This window comes from Lonchura striata, chromosome 6 (genome assembly GCF_046129695.1).
Source record: "Lonchura striata isolate bLonStr1 chromosome 6, bLonStr1.mat, whole genome shotgun sequence".
In the NCBI taxonomy this organism is placed as follows: domain Eukaryota; kingdom Metazoa; phylum Chordata; class Aves; order Passeriformes; family Estrildidae; genus Lonchura; species Lonchura striata.
Window position 1 is genome coordinate 32,264,566 of NC_134608.1, and position 20,286 is coordinate 32,284,851.

The window sequence follows — 20,286 nt, forward strand, 5'->3', positions numbered from 1 at the left end:
ATGAATGTAATAGTGCCTCACTATCTTCTATCCCATTTGGGGCCTGAGCACTACTTAGCCATAAGCCTTCAGATCACTGACGTGAAAACTGAACAGGCAAGATCAATGGAAAGAGGATAAGGGGAAAATTGCAGTCACAGACCAACAAACTAAAACTTACTGATTTTCTACTAAATCTTTGCTGCTATCTTATTCTGAGTATTTGTCACAGGAATTGCAACATTCAAACCTGCCATTTCAAAATACTAAAATTCCTTTTTCCTTCCCTCTGCAGGGTCTCTGCACTTATCCTGTACAGTTACCGAGATGAATACAAGGTTTTGTTTTAGTACTTAAAGCATCTTTTATGGGATGCTTCTACAAATGGACAACAGCATTTTGTAAAAAGGAATTTCAAAAAGCTGTAATAATGCAAGAAGGCAACTAGAGCCTCTTTCTGTGTCCAAATTGCATTTCATGTATAATATTGTCCTGGTTCTGGCCAGGACAAGGTTATTATTTGCTGTAGCTAGGAGGGAGCATGGCCAGGACCCAGAGGTTGAGCTGTACCACCTCCTACCACTGCTGGGGGCCTTCCAGGTGGGCAAAGCATGGCAGAGGGAGCAGTTGGGTTGTGTTGTTTCTGTGGATTCATTCACCTTTCCTGTACTCTCTGCCACTGGAATTGTTGCTGTTACTGTTTTCTTATCTCATTGCTGTTTCCAGTAAATTCTTACCTCAACCTGTGCTCTTGATCGTCTGTCCCTCCTGACTCTCCTCTCCAGCCACTGGCAAGGGGAGGGAGTAGTGGGTCGCACATGGATTCAACTGGAGCACTAAACTAGAGAATGACATTCCTAAACCATGACAAATACAAAACTAAATGCTTTCAAAATGTGAAAGTAGTTGTTTTATTGGCAATTCAGGAGCAAGTCTGACTAGAGCCATAGATAAGTATTGCCATGTAGTTCTTATGCTATAAAAATAAGCTGTACAGATGTAAAACTATTTTTTGTAATAGTTTCAGAATGCCTTTTATGCAACAATAGTACTGCAACAAAAATGTCAGTTCTGGAATTATGAAAAGAATTAATTACCTTGGAAGAAATTGTTTTAAACATTTTTGAATAGTTTTTGTGTAATAAAAACTGCTGAGCCTTATTGAAATACTCATTACAAGCCTTTTGTGTGTCCTTTTTAGTTGTGTTTTTTATTTAACCTACTTTATGTACAAAATATGGTAGATTTCAGACCGAGTTGTTACAAGCCTGGCTGCCTGTGCTTGTCCTGTCTGTACTTTCACATTTGAATCAAGCAGCAGCTTTTCTAAGATGAAGACCTGATAAAATAAAACACCTGTTCTAAAACTGCAGAACTTAAACCAAAGACTTTAAAGATAAACAGTAACCTGCATGTGCTTGAAGCACAACCAGAGTTTTGAACTAACTTTCTTTATCTGAGTTGTCAGATTAAGTTTGAAATTAAAGTCATAGTAATGATGCAAGTATTATAATTACCTTTTTGAAGCTAAACTGTAACACAACCCCATAGGAAAAATGAAGCTGAGAAACTATGATTTACAGGAGTCATAGTTAAGTATGTATTATATTTCACATCAAACACTGGAAGAATATGCAGAAATGTTAATGATTTCTGGAAGTACACTGGTGTTTACCTTTCCTCCCCACTTGGTACCTCTTGTTTAAACAACTTACACCTCTTTTTCTAACACAAATGATTGCCATTTGCAGACTCATTGCATTAATATATATATACTTTTTCTACCCTTTCTTGTAGCAAAGAAGGTGACAAAACATGTAGAGGTTTGCAATGTAAACCACAAAACTTCTGAGAACTGTGAAAGTTCAACAGCAATGTCCAAAGCAGCAGACAATCCTAAAGGCATAGATAACTGTGCCTAGCAGTTCACCACAAGTCATATCAGCCATTACACCAAATCCATTTCTCATTATATTTAATAGGAGCAATTACATATTTACTTTTTACATCTGCTCATATGAAGAAAGGAAAATTCACATCCCTGAATATACTGAAGGATAATGTCTATTTTAAAAAAGTTTAGGTGACATGACCATTTTTAAGCTATTTCTGAAGGGAACATGATGCAGAGTTCTACCCTCCCCCCACCCTGAGCCCAGGTCAGAACAGCTAGATCAGCATGGAGTGAAAGCTCTGCAAGTGCTTAAGCACTGTGCTGGCTGCCTTGGGGATATCTGCACTGCATCATGTAGACATGACCCTCAGATTAAGACAGAAACAGGAAAGCAGCTGTTCCTGATAATATGTTGGCACCTGCTTTCCCTAGAATTACAGAGGCTCATCTATAAAACTGGGTATCTGTCACTGAGGCTCCTGGTACACGTCTCTTCACACAGTGCTACCCCCAAGACAGGGTTTACACTGGAGAGAACACAGCAGTCTAAGTACAAACCAGCTGAGTGTAAAGCTATTTCAATGTAATGCTGTACATACTCCTGCCGTACAACAACCCAAAGAAAGCACCTTCTGCTCTCAGTTTAAACAAAAGTACTGATCACATCCCAGTATCCTGCTGGAAGGAAAGCCAAAGACAAATGGTAACTCAAAAAGAAATGGACTTTGCTTTGAGCAAGGGTCAAGTCTATTATAGTGATGGTAGCACTGTCCCATCACTGTGTTGCTTTACTCTTCTTGGCCTTGCTTTTCTTGTCTTTCTTCTTCAAGCCATCCATGTTGGCTCTTAGCAAATTTGAATATGCCTGAAAGAACAATTAGAACCATTTAAAAGAACCCCAAATACTTAAATGACAAAAGGCAAGAAGTAACATTCTATGTATTACAAATGGCGAATTATCTGCCTTCTCCCAGAGAATCATGCTCTTACACCCTGCACAAAGAAAATACTGTTTCTAAATCAATGTACAAGGTTGGATAAAATAAAATGGGATTTTTTAAAAACATATTAAGATAAATGGGTAGTCTCAGTTAGTTTCCGTGGCAGTTCAGCAAGAAATCAACCTGTTCACAGCTGTCCAGTGCTTCCAACAGACCACTTCTACTACTTACAGAAAAGAAGGATAAAAGGCAAACAAAACTTACCATCTGGAATTTATTTACTTCCTTTGAGCTCACCTATAAAAGTAATACTGGAGGTTAACCATGAAAACTCTGGCTTCTATTACAGACCAAGTATCAGTACATGTTTACCCGCCAGTTACCATATGGTCTTTTTAGCATCAGTTGGATCAACTTATAACATTCAGTGTTCAATGTGCTGTACTGGTATGTCATAGGACTTCACTGACTTAGAAAACGGAAAACACTCCTTGATTAAGAAAACTCTCTACCGGCCATTCATCCCTAGGTCACATATGTTCACATGGAAAGAATGTGAGAAAGCATTCAAAGAAAGCTTTGATTCACTTGTTGGGCCATAAAAATGCTGCAGCTCAGATTCTCAGCTATTTCTCTTAAGTAACATTTTTCCTTGTGCCATATCACAGAGCAGAGCTAAAGTCAGCTAAAGCCTTTCCCAATCCTCCATTGAAAGTAAACACACATCAGGTTTTCAACTTTCAGTTAACATTTTCTCAAGTTTCACTTAAAATATGGAGCATTAAATCAAAAACACAGAGCCACTAACCTTTCTAACTTAAAATTGTCACTTACCACTGTGCTAATTTTCTTCTTTCCATCAGTTGCTCTCAGGAGACACTTATTGTCTGCTGGTTCAAAACTTTCTACATGGCCTTTGCGTGGAACTGGCTTTGTTCGACCATCATCTGTATTGAAAAAAAAATTTTATTCTTATTTCATTAAAGTCAACAGATGCCTTCTGATATGAGATGTTAAAAACTCATGAGCAGATCTGTAAAACACCTTGGAATTTTAGGCCAACTGAACTAAGACTGCTGCCAAATTGCTCTTACTCTAGAACATCAGAAAGAGCTGTTCTGTAAACTGTATCTGTCAAAAAAAATTAAGTAAATCTTCCCCTCTAATGCCTCGCCTGCTCAAGTAGCAGCATGCTTTAAATGCAGTCACCCTGCTGCCTCCTGACTCGATACAGTAGTGCCAGCTAGCCAGGAACCAGAGGAACACGAACACACAAAAACAACATCAGAAGTCTCCTTCTACAGAAAACAAACAATTTTCATTTATTGTTTAACAATCAGTCCTAGTACTTCCTGCAGTTTGAAATACAGTCTTGCTCAAAGGTTATTAGTACTAATACTACTAGTACATTAGTCTGATAATTAATAGTTGTAGGACTAATAGTAATACCGGTACCATGGCTGCTCCAGCTGACGGGTTTGTCCCTAAGACTGCCCTTGTCTTCAGATACCCTGGATTACAACTGCATCGCTCAAAATACCAGGTGACAACAGTCAGATTTATAGCAGCACCTCTTTAACCCAGTAACAGACTCAAAACTTACATTTCTTCAGCGTTATGAAAACGCTCCCGGAAGTCCTGCACTTTTGGAAGAGCCTCGTAAGCTCGGTCAGGAACTGCAAGAGAAAAGAGACGCGCCCGTGGCTGGGAGCCACCAGAGCTCCGAGCCCTTCTCCCCACGCAACGCCGGCCTGGCCCGGGCTCTCTCCCACCACCGAGGAAAAGCCAGCTCCAGGCTGAGCCTGCAGGACAGCAAGTCCCAGCCGGGGGACTGGTTTTGATTCCGAACACGAGCTCTGAGCCCACCGAAACTCCCGCAGCATCAGCTGAGAGAAAGCACGGGAACTGCCCGCTCCGCTCCCCTCCCCCGCAGCGGCTCCCACGCCGGCCCAAGGCCGGCGTGGGAGCCGCTGCGGGGAAGGAGAGCGGAGCGGGCAGTTCCCGGAGAATCTGTGTCGGGGCTTTGCGGGTCCCCCCCTCTCTCTGTCCCACCCTCCTTCCCTCCCCGGCTCGCCGCCGCCCCGCACCTGCTCGCTCTCCAGCAGCACCATCCTGCCCCGCTCCGGAAGGGCCGCCCGCGCAGGCGCAGTGCCGGGGCCGCGCCACGTCGGCGGCGCGGGGCGGGGAGGGACCGGGCGGGCTGAGGGCGGCGCCTGCAGCCCCCGCGTCCCTGCCCGGGCAGCGGGAGTGGCTCGCAAGCATCGCCCGTCCCCCTCAGTGAGGCGGGACTGGTGCTGAGCGCGGCTGCGGGTGAAGGGTGGGATTTGAGATTAAGCGAGCTGGGTTTGTGCAAAAACAGCAGAGGGGAAGCTGCGCCTGGCAGGGCCGAGGGAGCGCTTCGCGCCCTGACACTTGGAGCTCCTGAGGGTTCTGTGGTGGGGGTTTCTGTCAGGCCCGTGGCAGTCGGTGCTGGAGCACACAGCAGTTGATCTCGTGTATATCACTAGGAAAATAAATCTGTTTTTCCTCCGTGGACCTAACAAAAGTGGAAGATAATGCCTTACAGATTAAAAGTAAAAACTGCTCTCAGGCTGATCGGTGCTCGAGTCCCTGAGGAATTAACGCTGTTCATTTAAGGGCTCTGATCCAGAAAGTTCTCGACAGAACTGCAGTTCTGGACAGAACTGCAATGCCTTCTTGCATTATTATTCTCATGGTGGGGGTGTTGTTCCGTATATGAAACAACACGTGATAATGACAAAGCCTAGTCACCGCAAAAGTCCTTTTAAACTCCACAATTACTCGCGGTCCTTCTGCAGGTTCGGCGGGAGGCAGTAGAGGGTGCTGTGATTGCACACACAGAAATGAAGCTACCTAAAGAACAAGGAAACAAATGCCCAAGAAGCAGGTCATTGCAACGCCGCCATGGTTTATGAAAATCTACCAGGTTATTAACGTAACTCCACTATGTTAGAGGCAAGGGAAGTGTAGCGATCCAGCAGTACTTTTCCCACATCGTGGATGGAATCATCCTCTTGATGTTTTTGCATTTGTATTATTTGCAGTTGAGGAGGAAAGACTTCAGTAAAATAAATTCCATTGTTTCTCACGGCATTAAAAATCTCATAAAAAAGGAATAATATGTGTTATTGAAGCCTCCTGAAAACAGGTATTCTAAGGGGATTCCATCAGTGCTGTAGTTGGAAGTACCGATAGGCCAAAGCCCCGTGGAAGTGTAGTAAGTGATGGTCCCTGCCCCTACCAGCTTGCAGTCAGTGGGCACAACAAGCGAACATGGGTGGATGCATAGAGTCAGTGCTGACATGCATTTCCTCTAACCCTGCCCGGTTGCTGGAGAAGTCATAACACACTCCCGACTACAGAGGTTGTTTTGTCAGAAATCAGAGTAGGGTTGTGTTTTCAAGAGAGCCCTGAACATGGTCAGTGTAAGAGTGTTGTAGGTTTTTATAGGCAACTTGTGAAAGAAGAGCAGAAATGGAAAAACTAAAACAATTGCAACATACTCCCCCTTGGAAACTACCATGGTCATAGGCACTGGAAGGCAGAAGTACATTTCCACTTATGCTTGCCAAAAGAGAAGATGGGTGGTCTTGTAGCTGAAACACAGGGACTACCACTGTCACCTGAATTCTGACTTTTGTCTTCACTAGAGAAGTCTTGTGTTGCCATGCCTAACTTCTGTGTGCACAGCTCTTTATTATAAACTTGGAGAAACATTATATGTAGTTATTCTCTTAAACTTTTGACACAATAAAGACCATCAATGTCTGTGCGAAGGACACCACAGAGGTTTTTTTCCCTGAATCTCCCCTCTCTGTAAGGCGCTAGCTCTGTTACTGGGGTGTGCCTACCTTTGGGACGCTGCGGCCGTAGCGGTGCCCATCTCAATGTAGCTGAGGTGTCAGTAGCAGTGTAGGTGCCACATCAGAGACAGTACAAAGATACAGGGCATCGACCTCTCCAGGTAGATTCCTTGCAGGAATCTCTGACACTAAAGCTCTGGTTCTGCTGTATGCTGGAAGAAGGGACAAAGAGTAAACTGCTGTGAAGAACTCCAGAGAGTTGCAAGAAGTTTATGTTTTTCAAATCTGTTGTTTTATCAGCAATTTTTTGGAACATATATTTGTCTCACTGCTAATAAAAGAAGTGGCTCCACTGAACTGCTGAATTTCTTTCCACAAGAAAGAAAGAGGATTTTTTTTTTTTTTTTTTTTTGCATGTGTGCATGTGTGTTAGCTTATCTTCCCGATCTTGAAGTTGTTTTTCAAGCCAGAATGTCACAATTTAATTGGGGGAGAAGCCTTAATCACAACTTGCAAACAAGGTGAAAATGGAACATTTTTAACGATTGCTTTCCAAAAAATAGATGGAACAGGGGAATGCTGACATTGCTTTACTTTTGCCAAAGGCTGCCAACACTCTGAGGGAATAAGCTATTCAGCTGGCGAAAAAGTGCTGAACAAACACTGAAGGAGCTAAAGGGATACTCCCAATCATGATATACTCGCTTTTCACTCTATCTCCTGCCCCAGTCTGATGTCTTTCCCCTCACCCCATGCCCTCACAAAAAAAAAAAAAAAAAAAAAAAAAAAGGAAAAATAGAAAAAAAAAAAAAAAAGAAAGAAAAAAAAAAAGCAGGTTGGATTAAAACAGTAGCAAGAGGAATTGGTGGATTCTGAGAGTTGGCAGGGGTATTAGCATTTTGTAACCTGATCTGTCATGTGACCAGGGCCAGGCAATAAAAATAAGTCTCCTACCAGCCCTCCTGTTTGCTCAACTTTATTATATGGTGTCAGTGGAGAACTACTTTTTTTTTTTCTTTTTTTTTTTTTCTTTTTTTGGCAAAAATTTAGCAAATGAAGCCACCTGAATCATTAAATCCTGAAGGAAATCTGGCAGAGAACTGGAGGAGGTTGTTGCTGCAGTTCCAAGTTTTCCTGGAAGCAAGCATGTACTGAAGAGAAAAGGAGAAGGTGAAATCTCTCCTAAATGCAGTGGGAGGGGCAGGAAACAGAAAAACAAACCTATTAGAAGTAAATTAAATTCTTGATCAACCTTAGTAGAGGTTGGCAAAGATCTATTCAAATTAGCCAGCAAAGATTACTACTAGTTATGGACTAGCAGACACACATATTCAGCTCTGCACACAACAGTGAGCAGAAATATAATAGCATACTGTAAATTACAGTTTGCTCACCACAGTGCTCAAGATGAGTTAATAACAGATAATGGCCCACAATTCACAAGTGGATCATTCTGGTAATTCTCTTTGACCTGTAAGTTCAGGAATACCACGTCAAAGTATAGCTATGTACAGGAAAAAGTCAGTGTTAGAGCAAAAGCCTAGTAACAGCCTCCCCCCCTTTACAAGCCCATCATTAGCACTGTAAAAACAGAGATGTACACCTCACTGCCTTGCTGGCCTCGCCAGATCTGAGATTAATAGGCAAAGGAAAAGCCTTTGAGAGCCAACCTTTTGAACAGAGGCTGTTTGGGCAGAAAGACTATCAAGCCTGGAATAGCTACCAAAACGTCCCTAAACCCTGTACCAGGGGAGTAGAGAAGAAAAATTTTAACAAGAGGAAGGATCACTTATTCTTTTTTTCTGGTATTAGTTGGATTTCCAACAAAGCAATCAGTTGGTTACATTTGTACAGGTGAACATCAGTCCTGATATTCGGTCTTAACCTTTTTTATAAATGGCCCTTGTGAAAAGAAATAAGGACATGCAAGGGGACAGTGATCAGAGACTTGTTGATCAAGGCAGATACAGAGGCACAAAGCAGTGTTATTTGCCTCATCAGCTGGTAACCCTGAGAAAGAAAAATATTCTAAATACCTTATAGATTCCAAGAGACAACTAAACGAGGCATTTTAGAAAGATCTTTCTGAGAGACCACATTATGCCACCAGAAATCTGCTGAGTGATAAGCTTCTCCTGGTGAGAAAGCCAACTTCCAAAGATAAGATCTCCCCAAGAAAAAAGGAACCAATCCTTAGGAACCAATGTCTTAGGAACCGATTCATTTACCCTAAGCTCTTCCCTAAGCATTTCTGTTCATTTTAGTGAATCCCTACTATTCTATTTATTGTCATGCCATATTTAGATGTAATGAGTTTCAAGACAAGTTAAGTGTAACCTGGAGTTCAACAGATGCTGGCTTTCGTTGCATAATAGCAATGTTAACAGTGATTTATATTTTGTGAGGGAGACCAGGAAATAGATATGGATACATTTCTTAAAACTCTAATTCACCACATTACTATTGTAATGCATATTGAAGCATATCCGAGTGAGGCACAAAAAGATTTTTTTGTTGTTGGAAGAGATCTACATGGTTTTGAAGTACCATCTAGATTTTAAAAAGCTTCCCTGTCAAGGAAGATAAGGGATGTATATTTACCATATTATTAACTGTCTCACACGTGCTTAAAGTGGTTTTGTGACAAGCCCCCATCCCACAAAAAATGGGGGTGAAAAGGCTGGAAGAAAAGCGCAGATGCAGAGCTGTTGATCTGTGCAGGTGCTGGTGTCATCTCTGCTCTCTAAGACCCTGGAATGGCATGTATGTATTGAGTCCATGAGTAATGCTGTAACACTCAACATACTTCTGGTAACAAGGAAATTAAAGAGCCAATTCCTTTATCTCCCAAAGTGTGAGGAAGGGCTGAGGGACAAGAAGCAACATATCATCATATGTGTTTAGTTTGAAGGACAGAGCAAGCAAAACCCAGTCTCACATACCTCCATATCCAATGCAAAACACTGGAGGAAAATGGTCAGATAAAAAAGGAGAGAGATACAGTTTGAACATCCACCCTGTGTTTTGATTGGTCCCGGTAACTTTCAGCTGCGAGTAGAGCAGAGCAGAGTGTAAGAACAGCATGTTCTGAAGGACTGCACCTGCGAGGTGACACAGCTGAGATGTCCTGCTTGTCCCCTCCTCCTCCCGGTCCTCAGCCTGTGGCTGCTGCCACCACTGCTGAGAAGTGACACTGCACTGCACACACAGACATCAGCCAGAGACTGTGTGGCCATGGCTGCGGCACCGTGGGTTTGTGACATAAGTGCTCAGCATGGTTTCCGTGGGCCTTTGTAAGTCATCTGTGAACTCCAGAAGTGCAGGGTTAAGCCTGTACCATATGATGCACCTTCTGGGTGCTCTAGAAGTGGTGTTTCAAACCTCAACCAAACCTCACATCGCTTCTCTCCAGCGGGAAGAGTATATCTAGTCATCACTTCATTTAGTATGGCAGCTTTTTAAGTAGACACAAAGTAGCTGGTTAAGAGCTGTGCAAAGCATCAGGGAGGTAATTAAACTGGAGTTCAAGAGTAATGAGGTGACAGAGATTAGGCTGAGCATCATTTCTTTCATATTGATGTGTCCTACTTTCAGAAAGACAGAAATGCACTTGTGAAAAATTTCCACCAGCCATTCCCTCTGAGGTTGCAGGAATTTTTTTAAACTATATAAGTTTTTAAAAGACCAAATGAATAATATCACAACATAGAAAAAAAAAAAAAAACCAAACAAAAACTAAACCAAAACAAATCAACAGGAATTTTAGTTCAGCAGAATGTCACCAGGGAGGATAACTTTGTCCTTGATATCAGAGATCACTTGGGGATGTGTAATTAGAAAGGGAGCCACAATGTCATTGCTATCCTCCAAGTGCAGTCTCATCAGAAGGACAGAAACCCCAGCAGCATGTATTCTCTTGATCCTATGAGGTGTTGCTGTCTCAGGAAGAAAAGGGTCACCTACCACCTCATCAGCACTATTTCCTGCCTCTGTTGAGGATGCCCAGCAAAGCAAGACCTGGCTGGACTTCTGAGGTTTAAGGATCACAAGAGAAGCTGTAGTGCCTGTAAAACAATAGTTTCTTCATAGTTCAAGTCATGATGTCCAATACAAGATCTGCACATCACAAAAATAAGACAGTCAAATTAGTTACCAGATGAGTGAGGTGACAAAGACTGGCTTAGACATCATTGCTCTCACTTCCATAAGCCCTAATTTTGGAAAAACAGAGAGGTTTTTTTAACTGTTTTAACCAGATATTTCCAGTATGATTCTCTTCTTGTAAGAGTTGCCAAGCATACCTACTTATTCAAGATTTAGTGGTGCATTTTGCTCTTCCCTAAACACTCTTCCAAATGTCCCGACACTTTCTAGGAACAGGGTGGTGTGGGGAGGCCACTCTGCACAGCCAGCAGCTGCCCTGGGTTGGCTAGGTCAGCGGCTGGAGGAAGCAGTTTCCTGTTTTGCTGGTGCTCAATGCCACTTAACAATAGGGGGAAAGAAAAAAGTGCAGGATCTAGGCATTGCAAAGCTGTTTTCTACATGAGCTGTCCGCCTGCCTTCCCCCTCTGCTCCGGACACCCCCACCTCATGCACCCATCCCCCGGTGGATGGCAGAGCAGGAGAGGAGGCAGAGACGCTGGGGGCTGAGGTGACAAGGGCTTGATGGTATCTCTGCCATGTAAACAGCCTGAACCCCATGTAAGTGAGTCTGAAACAGCAGGCTGAATATTACTAGTTTGTGTCTTTTCTTCTGCCTCCTATGAGAGAGAAAATGAGGATCATGTGCAGTGCTTCTGGAGCTTCAGTGTCAGCAAGCATCACTCGTGCCTTCTTACAACACCTAAAACATCTCATCCATCATAGTAGATGGTTTTCAACACCATCCTGAAATAACCATTTCCAGCAGTGGTCAGTTCAATAGGGCAGGAACAGCACTGGCCATGATTTCTCATTCTGCCTTTCTGAAATATGTCCTTCTTCTCTAGTGGTTTGCTCAGTGCCAAATCCTTAATCCACTCTTATCAGCTCATGGAGTGTTTTTACTCTCCTACTTGCCTCCTACTGCCTACATACTCAGGCAACATCCCTTGCTACCCTGACATGGTTTGATTCTGGTGATGTCTCTCCATATCCAAATCTGACCTCACTCACTGGCTTTGTTTATCAAATGCTTCTTGTGAGATTAAGGGTTACAGGAGGTACCTCTGTAAAGCAGAAGAATCTAAGCATTGTAACTGTGAGTGGAGCCACTCAGAAACAGGAAGCACAGGTGCCCAAACTGTAATCTGGGTTTGTTGCTCTCCCTGACACTATTTCTGCCTCTCCCTCTGTTTCTGAATACATGTTGTCTTCAAAGGCACACAGAGCAGCAGACAGAAGCCCCAGGCAGACTGGAAGTCACAGGCTCTTTGTTAGTGCTCAGGCTATAGAAATCCCAGGTGAGTCACCCCTGCTTGCCTAGACATTGCCAATCAAGCTCACAGAGCCTTAAATGCAATCCTGACAAGGAAATTATCAGAAGCAATGCAGATATTACAAATGCAGTTCCTTTGTTATTGCCTGTAGCCTTAAAAACTTCTGTGACAACTGACCCCTACAGCTTTCAAAGTTCAGGAGTGGCATTGCTTGAAGATACAGTGTGCAAGTATTGCACTAATTTTACAGAATACTGTGCCAGAAACCTCCTTATCTAATAATTAATTTTGGTAGAATTTTTTGTTTGTTTGTTTTTGCAGTGAAACCTCAACCCCACCTGCTGGTTTTGGTGTGGATTTTTTTTTTTTTTTCAGATAAGTTATGATTGGGTTATAAAGCCAGTAAAAAAGCAGTAAAATCTCCAGGACTTAAATTGTCAAGCACAGAGAGAAGTTTTACAGAGAACTCAGCCAGCGAGACACAGTAAATGTAGGGCATCTATCATGCTTAAACCTTATAATAACCCAACATTGTTTTATCATCATTTGAGCACAGCAGGAGAACTAAAACCCCACCAAACTCCATTGGAGGAAGAGTACTCTAGGTCGTTATGAAGAACATTACAAAAAAATTATATGTTTGATAAAAGAAAGAAGTCCCCACAAATCCTAGGATGAAAGTGACTTTGTCTATGCTAAAGGTTTACCTAACATTATTTTGCAATCAAGGTATGATGTTCTCTCACCCTGGTCTTTCTTTTCATTGTTTTCCCAGACAAGACTGAAGAGTATCATTAACACAATTTCTCAGAAGGCATCTGTCATCTGTCACATGTGTTTATATATCCATGCCTACTGTGTGCAGGCTGGGAAAACCCCCTAGTGTTCTTGAGGGAGAATAAATACCACAGGGATGAGCAGTGGCATGACACCAGCTACCCATGGAGCAGCAGCGTCTTCAGTGTTGTGTTGCACTCAGTACTCTTAGGACAAGTTAATTATCAGGTTAGAGGAAGATAATTAACATAGGAAACAGCATCATTATTCAGCAAGACATCAAATGCTATCTCTGGTGCCTGTTACTCTTGCTCGACCAGTTCAGCTCTTAACAGTGTATTAGTCATCTGACCACACTGAACATCAATCTTTCACTCCTCATTACACTCAAATGCAAGCTACAGTATAGACTTGCTCCATCCTGTAATTACAATATATAGCCATGCTAGAAAATCTATTATGTCTAGAGGTTAGACTCAGAAACAAATTAATTAATTGCACTTTCTCCACTTCTAGGCTAAGATAAGATTTTGTTGCTTTTTTTCAGTAAAAGACTGCTTTTTCTGTAATTAATGTGGTTTGCTGTAATAAGCAGCATGTCAGCAAGAGACTCCTCATACAGGGGCAAGCAACAGGCATTTTGTCATCACAGGGCACCTGATTATCTGTATCATAAAATTATCTTTTGGCAGAGGACTCTTGGCAGCAAATAGCCTCTTGAGTGTGAGATTAGCAGTTCTGCACCAGGCCAGAGCTCAAGTGACAGCTCAGCCTCTGGGTGGGTGCCGTGGCAGTGCTGCATGGGGAGATGCACCCCTCTGCACAAGTCGAGTGCTTTTCCATTCCACTTGGTGACAAGGGAATGCCTTCATGCCTTTTGGAGGTGTGCAAATTGAAATGCTGGATTACATGATTTGTTGGATGGCAAATGTCAGGGTGGCCTTTGGACTGCTTGAACACAAGTCTCTGGAGATTTTAATATTTTGGGGGCTCTGTAAATAAGGTTTTCCTTGTGTTTTTTTTTTTTTTTTCTCTGTGGAGGACAGGACTCCAAACTGATTCCCAAATTCTACTGCTTGTGGATCAGTAGTGTGATCCTCCTAGGGACCAGGGCTGCAGTGTGGCAGGAGAATGCACAGGTCTTGCACTCACTGGTGCTGTGGTTCATGTGGTCTCAGAGAGGCACCAGAGAGACAACCCCATCCTGGCTGAGTAAGACACTCGCTCTTCCAAGAGTGATTTTACCTTTTCTTTTTCTCCTTTCACACAAATAAAATTTTAGGGGGATTGCTTCAGTTCCTTTTTTCCTTCCTTCAGTTTTCCTGTTTTCCTCTGTCTCAGCTCTTTCCTCCCTATCAGTCACTTCTCTGCCACCATTCTCTGTCTTGCCATTCCTTGCTACCCCAGTCATGTACCTGGCTGTCACCCGGGATGGCTTTCACTAAGCAGGGCAGTGACCTCACTAATGTCGGGACTTCCCTGCCCCTGCCTCTGGTGCAAGCTGAGGCACTAATGTCAGAGCCATGGTGCAGTGGAGCTTGGAAGGTGAATCTTTTTGCTATTCAAGACAGGGCAGTTCTCACATCCCAATACAGCCATGTCCAAAGGGAGAGTGTTGTGCTGCTTGTGATGCAGCAGTTCAGCCTGCTGTAGGACTTAGGCACATCTGAATAAAACAATGGTTCCCTACCCAATGCACCCACAGTTTAAGTGACTTTCATAAGCTTAGCATGCTCAGAATCGCTAGTGAAAGCTGCAGTGCATTCAAAGAGCAAGTTGGGAAAGTCCCACTCTCTGCAGAATGAAAGTCTCTGGGTGAGGAAGAAGACAGGTATCACTTTCTCTCCTTTTCTCCACTGTTTTGCTCCTGGTCCTAAGCTACAAAACAAACCCAGGATTTCAGGGAACATTCAATCTGCAGCTTGTTCTCAGCTGATCCTGTTGCAGGGAGCAAGTTCCTGGCTGATTCACGAGCAGTAAAAATAAACAGTCTGGGGAAGGCAGGGAGGAGGGAGGGAGACCGGTGGTTACAGAGGAAAAAGTAGGAGCTACAGCAGCTGGTGTTTTCTTTGCTGGTTCTTTTCAGAGGATTTAGGCAGGTTGGAGATGTAAGTGATTAATGGAGAATGATAACACCTCACCCCCCTCCTCCTTCTCCTGGAAGGAACATGAGTCTTTATGCATATCACTGGTCTTTCAGCTTTAACCTTTCCAAGATTTACACACTCCATCCACTCCAGTGCAATGCTGTGGAGCTGACAGCACATCTGGGTGTATTAACTGTACACTCTGCGGTTTTTGTAGATGCTTAGGGTTTGTTCTCAGTGTTTGGAAATGCTGCACTCAAAGACCTGAGACTTCTCCCATGGAACTGACCAGACTGAAGACGAACTGCCACACAAGCTCGAGACTGTTTTTGTTTTTTTTCTAGCCTCTTCTGTGTGTGTACTAAAGGCCACAGCTATTTATTGCAGAACACCAGTAAAATGTGCCTCCTCAGTGGCTCCCAAAGCATATTTGGGAATACTGTACAAATAGCAGAAATCCTTTTCTGTCCCCCTCCACTTGTATGTCAACTGCTTTGCTAAATGCTTCTAGGGATCCCACCCCCAGTTCTGCTCAGGGCTGATCATATCATGGCACACTTCTGTTCTCTTCTGCATGGTTAAGAGGTCTGCTTTCCTCCTGCCTTTCTTGCACTGGACAAAAGCAGAAATAGATGGGCGAAGGTGCATACATAACTTCTGCCATTGATGAAAAGGAGTTGCAACAGCTATAACACAAAACTGTTACAGCTTTAAGGATGAGTTTTTTAATAGCTTTTTTTATGCTGTTCCCACCAGGAACAGTATAATACAAAAGTTAATGAGATGTTATTTATTATTGGTCTTAAGCAGGGCTGATGGAGGCACAAAATTAATAATAATAGTGTGCTACTGAAATTTACTGAAGATGAGATGGCACATCAACAGAGAGGACAAGTAGAATACCAGGAAAAAATGTGATGACTTCTGAAATTCACAGGATAGAAGGTCATACACCTAGGCAGCAGGCGCTCCTGCTGCAAAAATGGGGACACAGTATTTGTAAGAAACAGTAGTGAACAGAGACCAAAACTTATTCATGCATTGGATATAGGATAACTGAGCCGCGAGTGTGACACAGCCATGGAAGAGGTAAACACAGTCAGAGGATATATTAGACAAGATACTTCAGATGATTAGAAGTGCATTTACCACCATTGCATGAGGCAGTATCAAAACTCCATCCAGAACAATGCACACAGCCCTTGTCACCCACATTTACAAAAAAAAAAATAGACCACAACTCCTGGTGATCAGGAAAATGAAAACTATCCTAGAAGACTGTTATAGAAACTGATTTGAAAGCAACAAAACAAGAATGGAGAGCAGGAACAGGATTATTTAAATATGTCAGAAAAGAAAACAACAGGGAGAGAGAAATCAGTCATTTAAACTAAATCATGACCTTAACAGAAGAACAAGACGGTATATGAAATAATGACCAGAGGAACAAGCTTATATGAAAAATTTCCATTAAATTCAACAAGGAAGAAATAGAGAGAGCAAGCTTAGAATGGAGCTTCACAAATTATTAACATATTATGATGTATAAGGTCCCACCTTTTCCATCCCAAGTCCTGGCATGGACTGCAGATACTATGCATTAAGAACAGCATGCATGTTTACTCACAGGGTGATTTAATCTTTAATGATCAGGACAGGACACTGTGAGGTGCTAGTGGGAATGGAAAGCTGTATTATCTTGGTTCCTTGTTGAAATTCAGACCAGACTGAGTCTGGCTGAAGGAGAAACACCTAACTGGTGGTTGATAGCTTCTTTGGAAAATGAGCTGCTTTGCAACTCCAAATGGACAGTTTTGTATGTCACAAAATTGCCACTGCCAAAAGTGGTGATGGTGGTAAGATTTGCAGGCAATCTTTCTAGCAATGCCAAAGATTGCCTGGACAGGGAGAGCAAACAACAGTATCTGTGTGCAGTGTAGTGGAGGGTGCTGGGTAGAAATCACACAGCCATCAGCTGATGTTACCTGCCCTGAGCCCAGAGAAAGTCTCTTGCATCTCCCAAGAGTGCACTCACCACCACATACTCTGCTTGTGGGGCGGGCTGGGGTGGGAGGACAAGAGGCCTGGTAAAGGCTGAGCTAGTCACAAACACACTGAAGTTTCCTTCAGTTTTAAGATCCAAGACTGGCTTTTGCCAAGTGCTGGCACATCCCTCAGTAGAAGGGAGGGGGGAGTGCAAGGGCGCGAGGGAGTGGGGTGGAGAGGGAGACCAAGAGAGACAACCGATTATCTTCTTTTCTACCATGCTGGTCCTGTGAGATAGGGGAAATTTATAATGCACATACATACTCCAGGGGTATGTATCCAGGGCTGTCTCTAGCTGTATATCATATTTCCAGGGGTCAAATGTTTATACATTTTGTCTACAAGAGTAAAAATGTGTATTTTTATTGGGGAGTGACTGATCACAGGAGTGAGCCAGAGTGCAGTACACTAAAGAAAAAGCAAGTTGCTTCATTTCTGTGAAGTTAGCTAAGTGGTGTAGGCTCTGTGCCCTATTTTGACCAGAACTGGTTTATCAGTCAGACCACAACACCTTGACTGCATTGCATCCTTCCTTCTGAACAAAACCAAACCATCTTGAACAACACCTGGGGACGCTTGTTTATTAAGCTTATACCAGTTTTGAGAATTCTGACATCTTTTGATATGTAAATGCTTTCCTGGAATCAGTCTGCCCACATAACTTGTTTAACCTACAAGACAGAGTAGTTGCAAGCAGCACATCATATAGAACTTCCATGTAAATGTTGCTGTAGCCATATTGATGAACTTTGGCCAGATGGGCACTCTGTAGATCTTGAACACAACCAAACTGACTGGCTATAAAAAACAATATAGCTTTTCTAAATAAGTTTTTTATTAAGTTCAACAAAGACAGGTGCCAGATTCTGCACCTGGGACAGGTCAAAACTAGGTGTACATAAAAATGGGAGAATGAGACACTTGATAGCAATGCTGTGGAAAGGCACCTGGGGTTCCTGGTCCATGGCAAGCTGAACAGAGTCAGCAGTGCCCTGGCAGCCAGGAGGGCCACCTGTGTCCTGGGGTGCATCAGGCACAGCATCACAGCCGGGCAAGGGAGGGGACTGTCCCCTCTGCTCTGAGCTGGGGCAGCCTCACCTCCAGTGCTGGGGGCAGTTCTGAGAGCCACAGTGCAACAAAATTATAAAGTGTTAGAGAGCATACAAAGGAGGGCATCAAAGATGGTTAAGGGGCTAGGGGGGAATCCAGAAAAGTAGCGGGTGGGACCACTTGGTCTGCATCCAGGAGGAGACGGAGGGAAGACCTCACAGCTGCCTGCAGCTTCCTTTTCAGGAGAAGTGGAGGGGCAGGCACTGATCTCTTCTCTCTAGGGACCAATGACACAACCTGAGGGAATGGCCTGAGGATATTAGGAAAAGGTTCTTCACCCAAGAGGGTGTTTGGGCACTGGAATGGGGTCCCCAGAGAAGTGGTCACAGCACCAGCCTGACAGAGTTGAAGAGGCATTTAGATACTGCCCTCAGGCACATGGTGTGACTCTTGGGGTGCTGTGCACAGGGCCAGGAGTTGAACTTTGGTGATTCTAGTGGGTACCTTTCAACTCAGCATATTCTATGAGTGTAGGTTTATGAGGAGTAATGTAGTCAGATCTTTAATGTTGAGAGAAAGAAGGGAAATTAGAAGAGTCCTAAAAAGATAAGTCTTTGCTTTGTTTTAGAAAATGGTAAATCCAAGTACCATCTGGATGCACACCACTATAAGTCTGTCACTATAGGCCACTGAACATTGGGTACTACCTAAAGAGGTTTTTATCTAATTCCTTCTCAGGAATCATGCCACCCTTCTTCATAAAGGAAGGATTGCTGCTTTAAAAGACAGATATTGCTTATAACTCACCTTTATTGAGGAAGTTTTAGGGAACAAGGTAGGATTTCTAAGGCCTTGAGCAACCTGGCCTAGTGGGAGGTGTCCCTACCCATGGAAGGTGGGGGTTAGAACTAGATGATCTTTAAGGTTACTTCCAACCCTTAACATTCTATGATATTTCTGCTAAAGCCAGAAGCCCTTTGAACAGCATACAGGTAAAACAAATACCCATTTCTCACAGGGTAAACTAACTGCTTCTCATTGGTCTTACTTTAGTTGCTGCCTCCAAAGGCAGTTTTGTTGTTGTTTTTCAACAGATTGCCTCACAGTTGATGGAGAGATACTTCCCATGGGATGATAAGCCCTGCAGCCCATTAGTCATCCTGCATGCATCAAGCATGCAGCACTCCCAGGAGGTGTTGTAGTATTGCCCATGCCAGCTCAGCTCTGCCTTCTCCTGACCCCCAAGTTGCCTAATGCAAGGTGCTTGTTTTTCATGCTGAGCCAGTTCAAGCTCTTCCCACTCAGAACTGCAGTACCTGGGGTCTTTTTGTAGCTACCCTTAAAATAGGAGGTCTGTCCCACTTGGCTTCAAGTATCTTTCTGGGTACCCTATTGCGTACCCTACAGGCACTTGCCGAGTTACCAATTCAGGCAGGAGCAAGCTGAGGTGTGGGCTGTGAGATATGGAGGGCCTGCAACAACTGACAACATGCTTGGCACAGCACAAGGCGTTAAAGACAAAGCCCAACCTTAGTGGGAAACCATACCTGACTTCCACGTGTGTTTGTGTAAGGCAGGCAGCTCTCGAGGACAGTGTCATGTTTTTATGTGTATTTAAACAGAGCCTAGCACAACAAAGTCCTTAATCCAAACCAGAACTCTTAAGTATCACAGTAATGCAAATTAAATAACACTTACAATGCACTTTCCCCTCTCCACTCACCAGGTCAGGCAGGAGGGAAGGCCCCTTGTTGTCATTGCTGGGAAGGAGCTGGGCTTCACATCAAGCTGGGACACATCTTCAGGCTAGGCTCAGATAGTTACTGCCCATTAGCCAGGCTGCCCTGCTGGACCTGCAATCAGGCTTCCTCCTGAGAGGAGAAGTATGTTTAGTCTATACCCAAGAGAAGTGTTAATGTCATTTATCCTGTGTTTGCCCCAGCTAAATGCACACGTTTGTACAATTACCAGGGTTCAGCTAACACTAGTATTTTTGCATGCCACAGCAATTTGGCTGTGTCAGAGTCTATAGGACCTTTTTTAGAAAACAGATAAAATGGAGTTGGTAAAGTTCTCAGCAGACATTTGCTGAATGTGTACTTTTTTAAATAGTCCATGCCAGTTGCTGTCACTAAATTTAATGAAAGTTCTAAGGCTTCTAGAAAAATATTTCTGATCCCAAAAGAAAATACGTTTCAGTCATTTCCATCTATTCTGTAATCCAACATTATTAGTTGGCCCATTTCCCACAAGCAGAGGGCTGTACAGCAG

At 43.3% G+C, this 20,286-nt stretch overlaps 2 protein-coding genes across 3 annotated transcripts in view; one reads left to right on the forward strand and one right to left on the reverse strand.

Annotated features, from left to right (window-relative positions):
• EIF2AK4 (eukaryotic translation initiation factor 2 alpha kinase 4) overlaps positions 1-1,152 on the forward strand; it is a 37,468-nt gene extending 36,316 nt beyond the window's left edge. For both annotated transcript variants that reach the window (XM_021539252.2, XM_021539253.2), the window contains one exon: positions 275-1,152. In XM_021539252.2, the coding sequence (XP_021394927.2) occupies positions 275-329 (55 nt within the window). In that variant the 3' untranslated portion in view covers positions 330-1,152. The remainder of the gene's footprint in view (positions 1-274) is intronic.
• A 403-nt stretch (positions 1,153-1,555) lies between these two features.
• On the reverse strand, positions 1,556-5,013 carry SRP14 (signal recognition particle 14). Its single transcript, XM_021539254.2, has 5 exons — positions 4,902-5,013; positions 4,418-4,490; positions 3,649-3,761; positions 3,079-3,111; positions 1,556-2,738 (listed from the first exon to the last, which is right to left on the reverse strand). The coding sequence occupies exons 1-5, from the start codon at positions 4,923-4,925 to the stop codon at positions 2,649-2,651; spliced, it is 333 nt and encodes a 110-aa protein (XP_021394929.1). The 5' UTR covers positions 4,926-5,013; the 3' UTR covers positions 1,556-2,648.
• Positions 5,014-20,286: the final 15,273 nt, after the last annotated feature.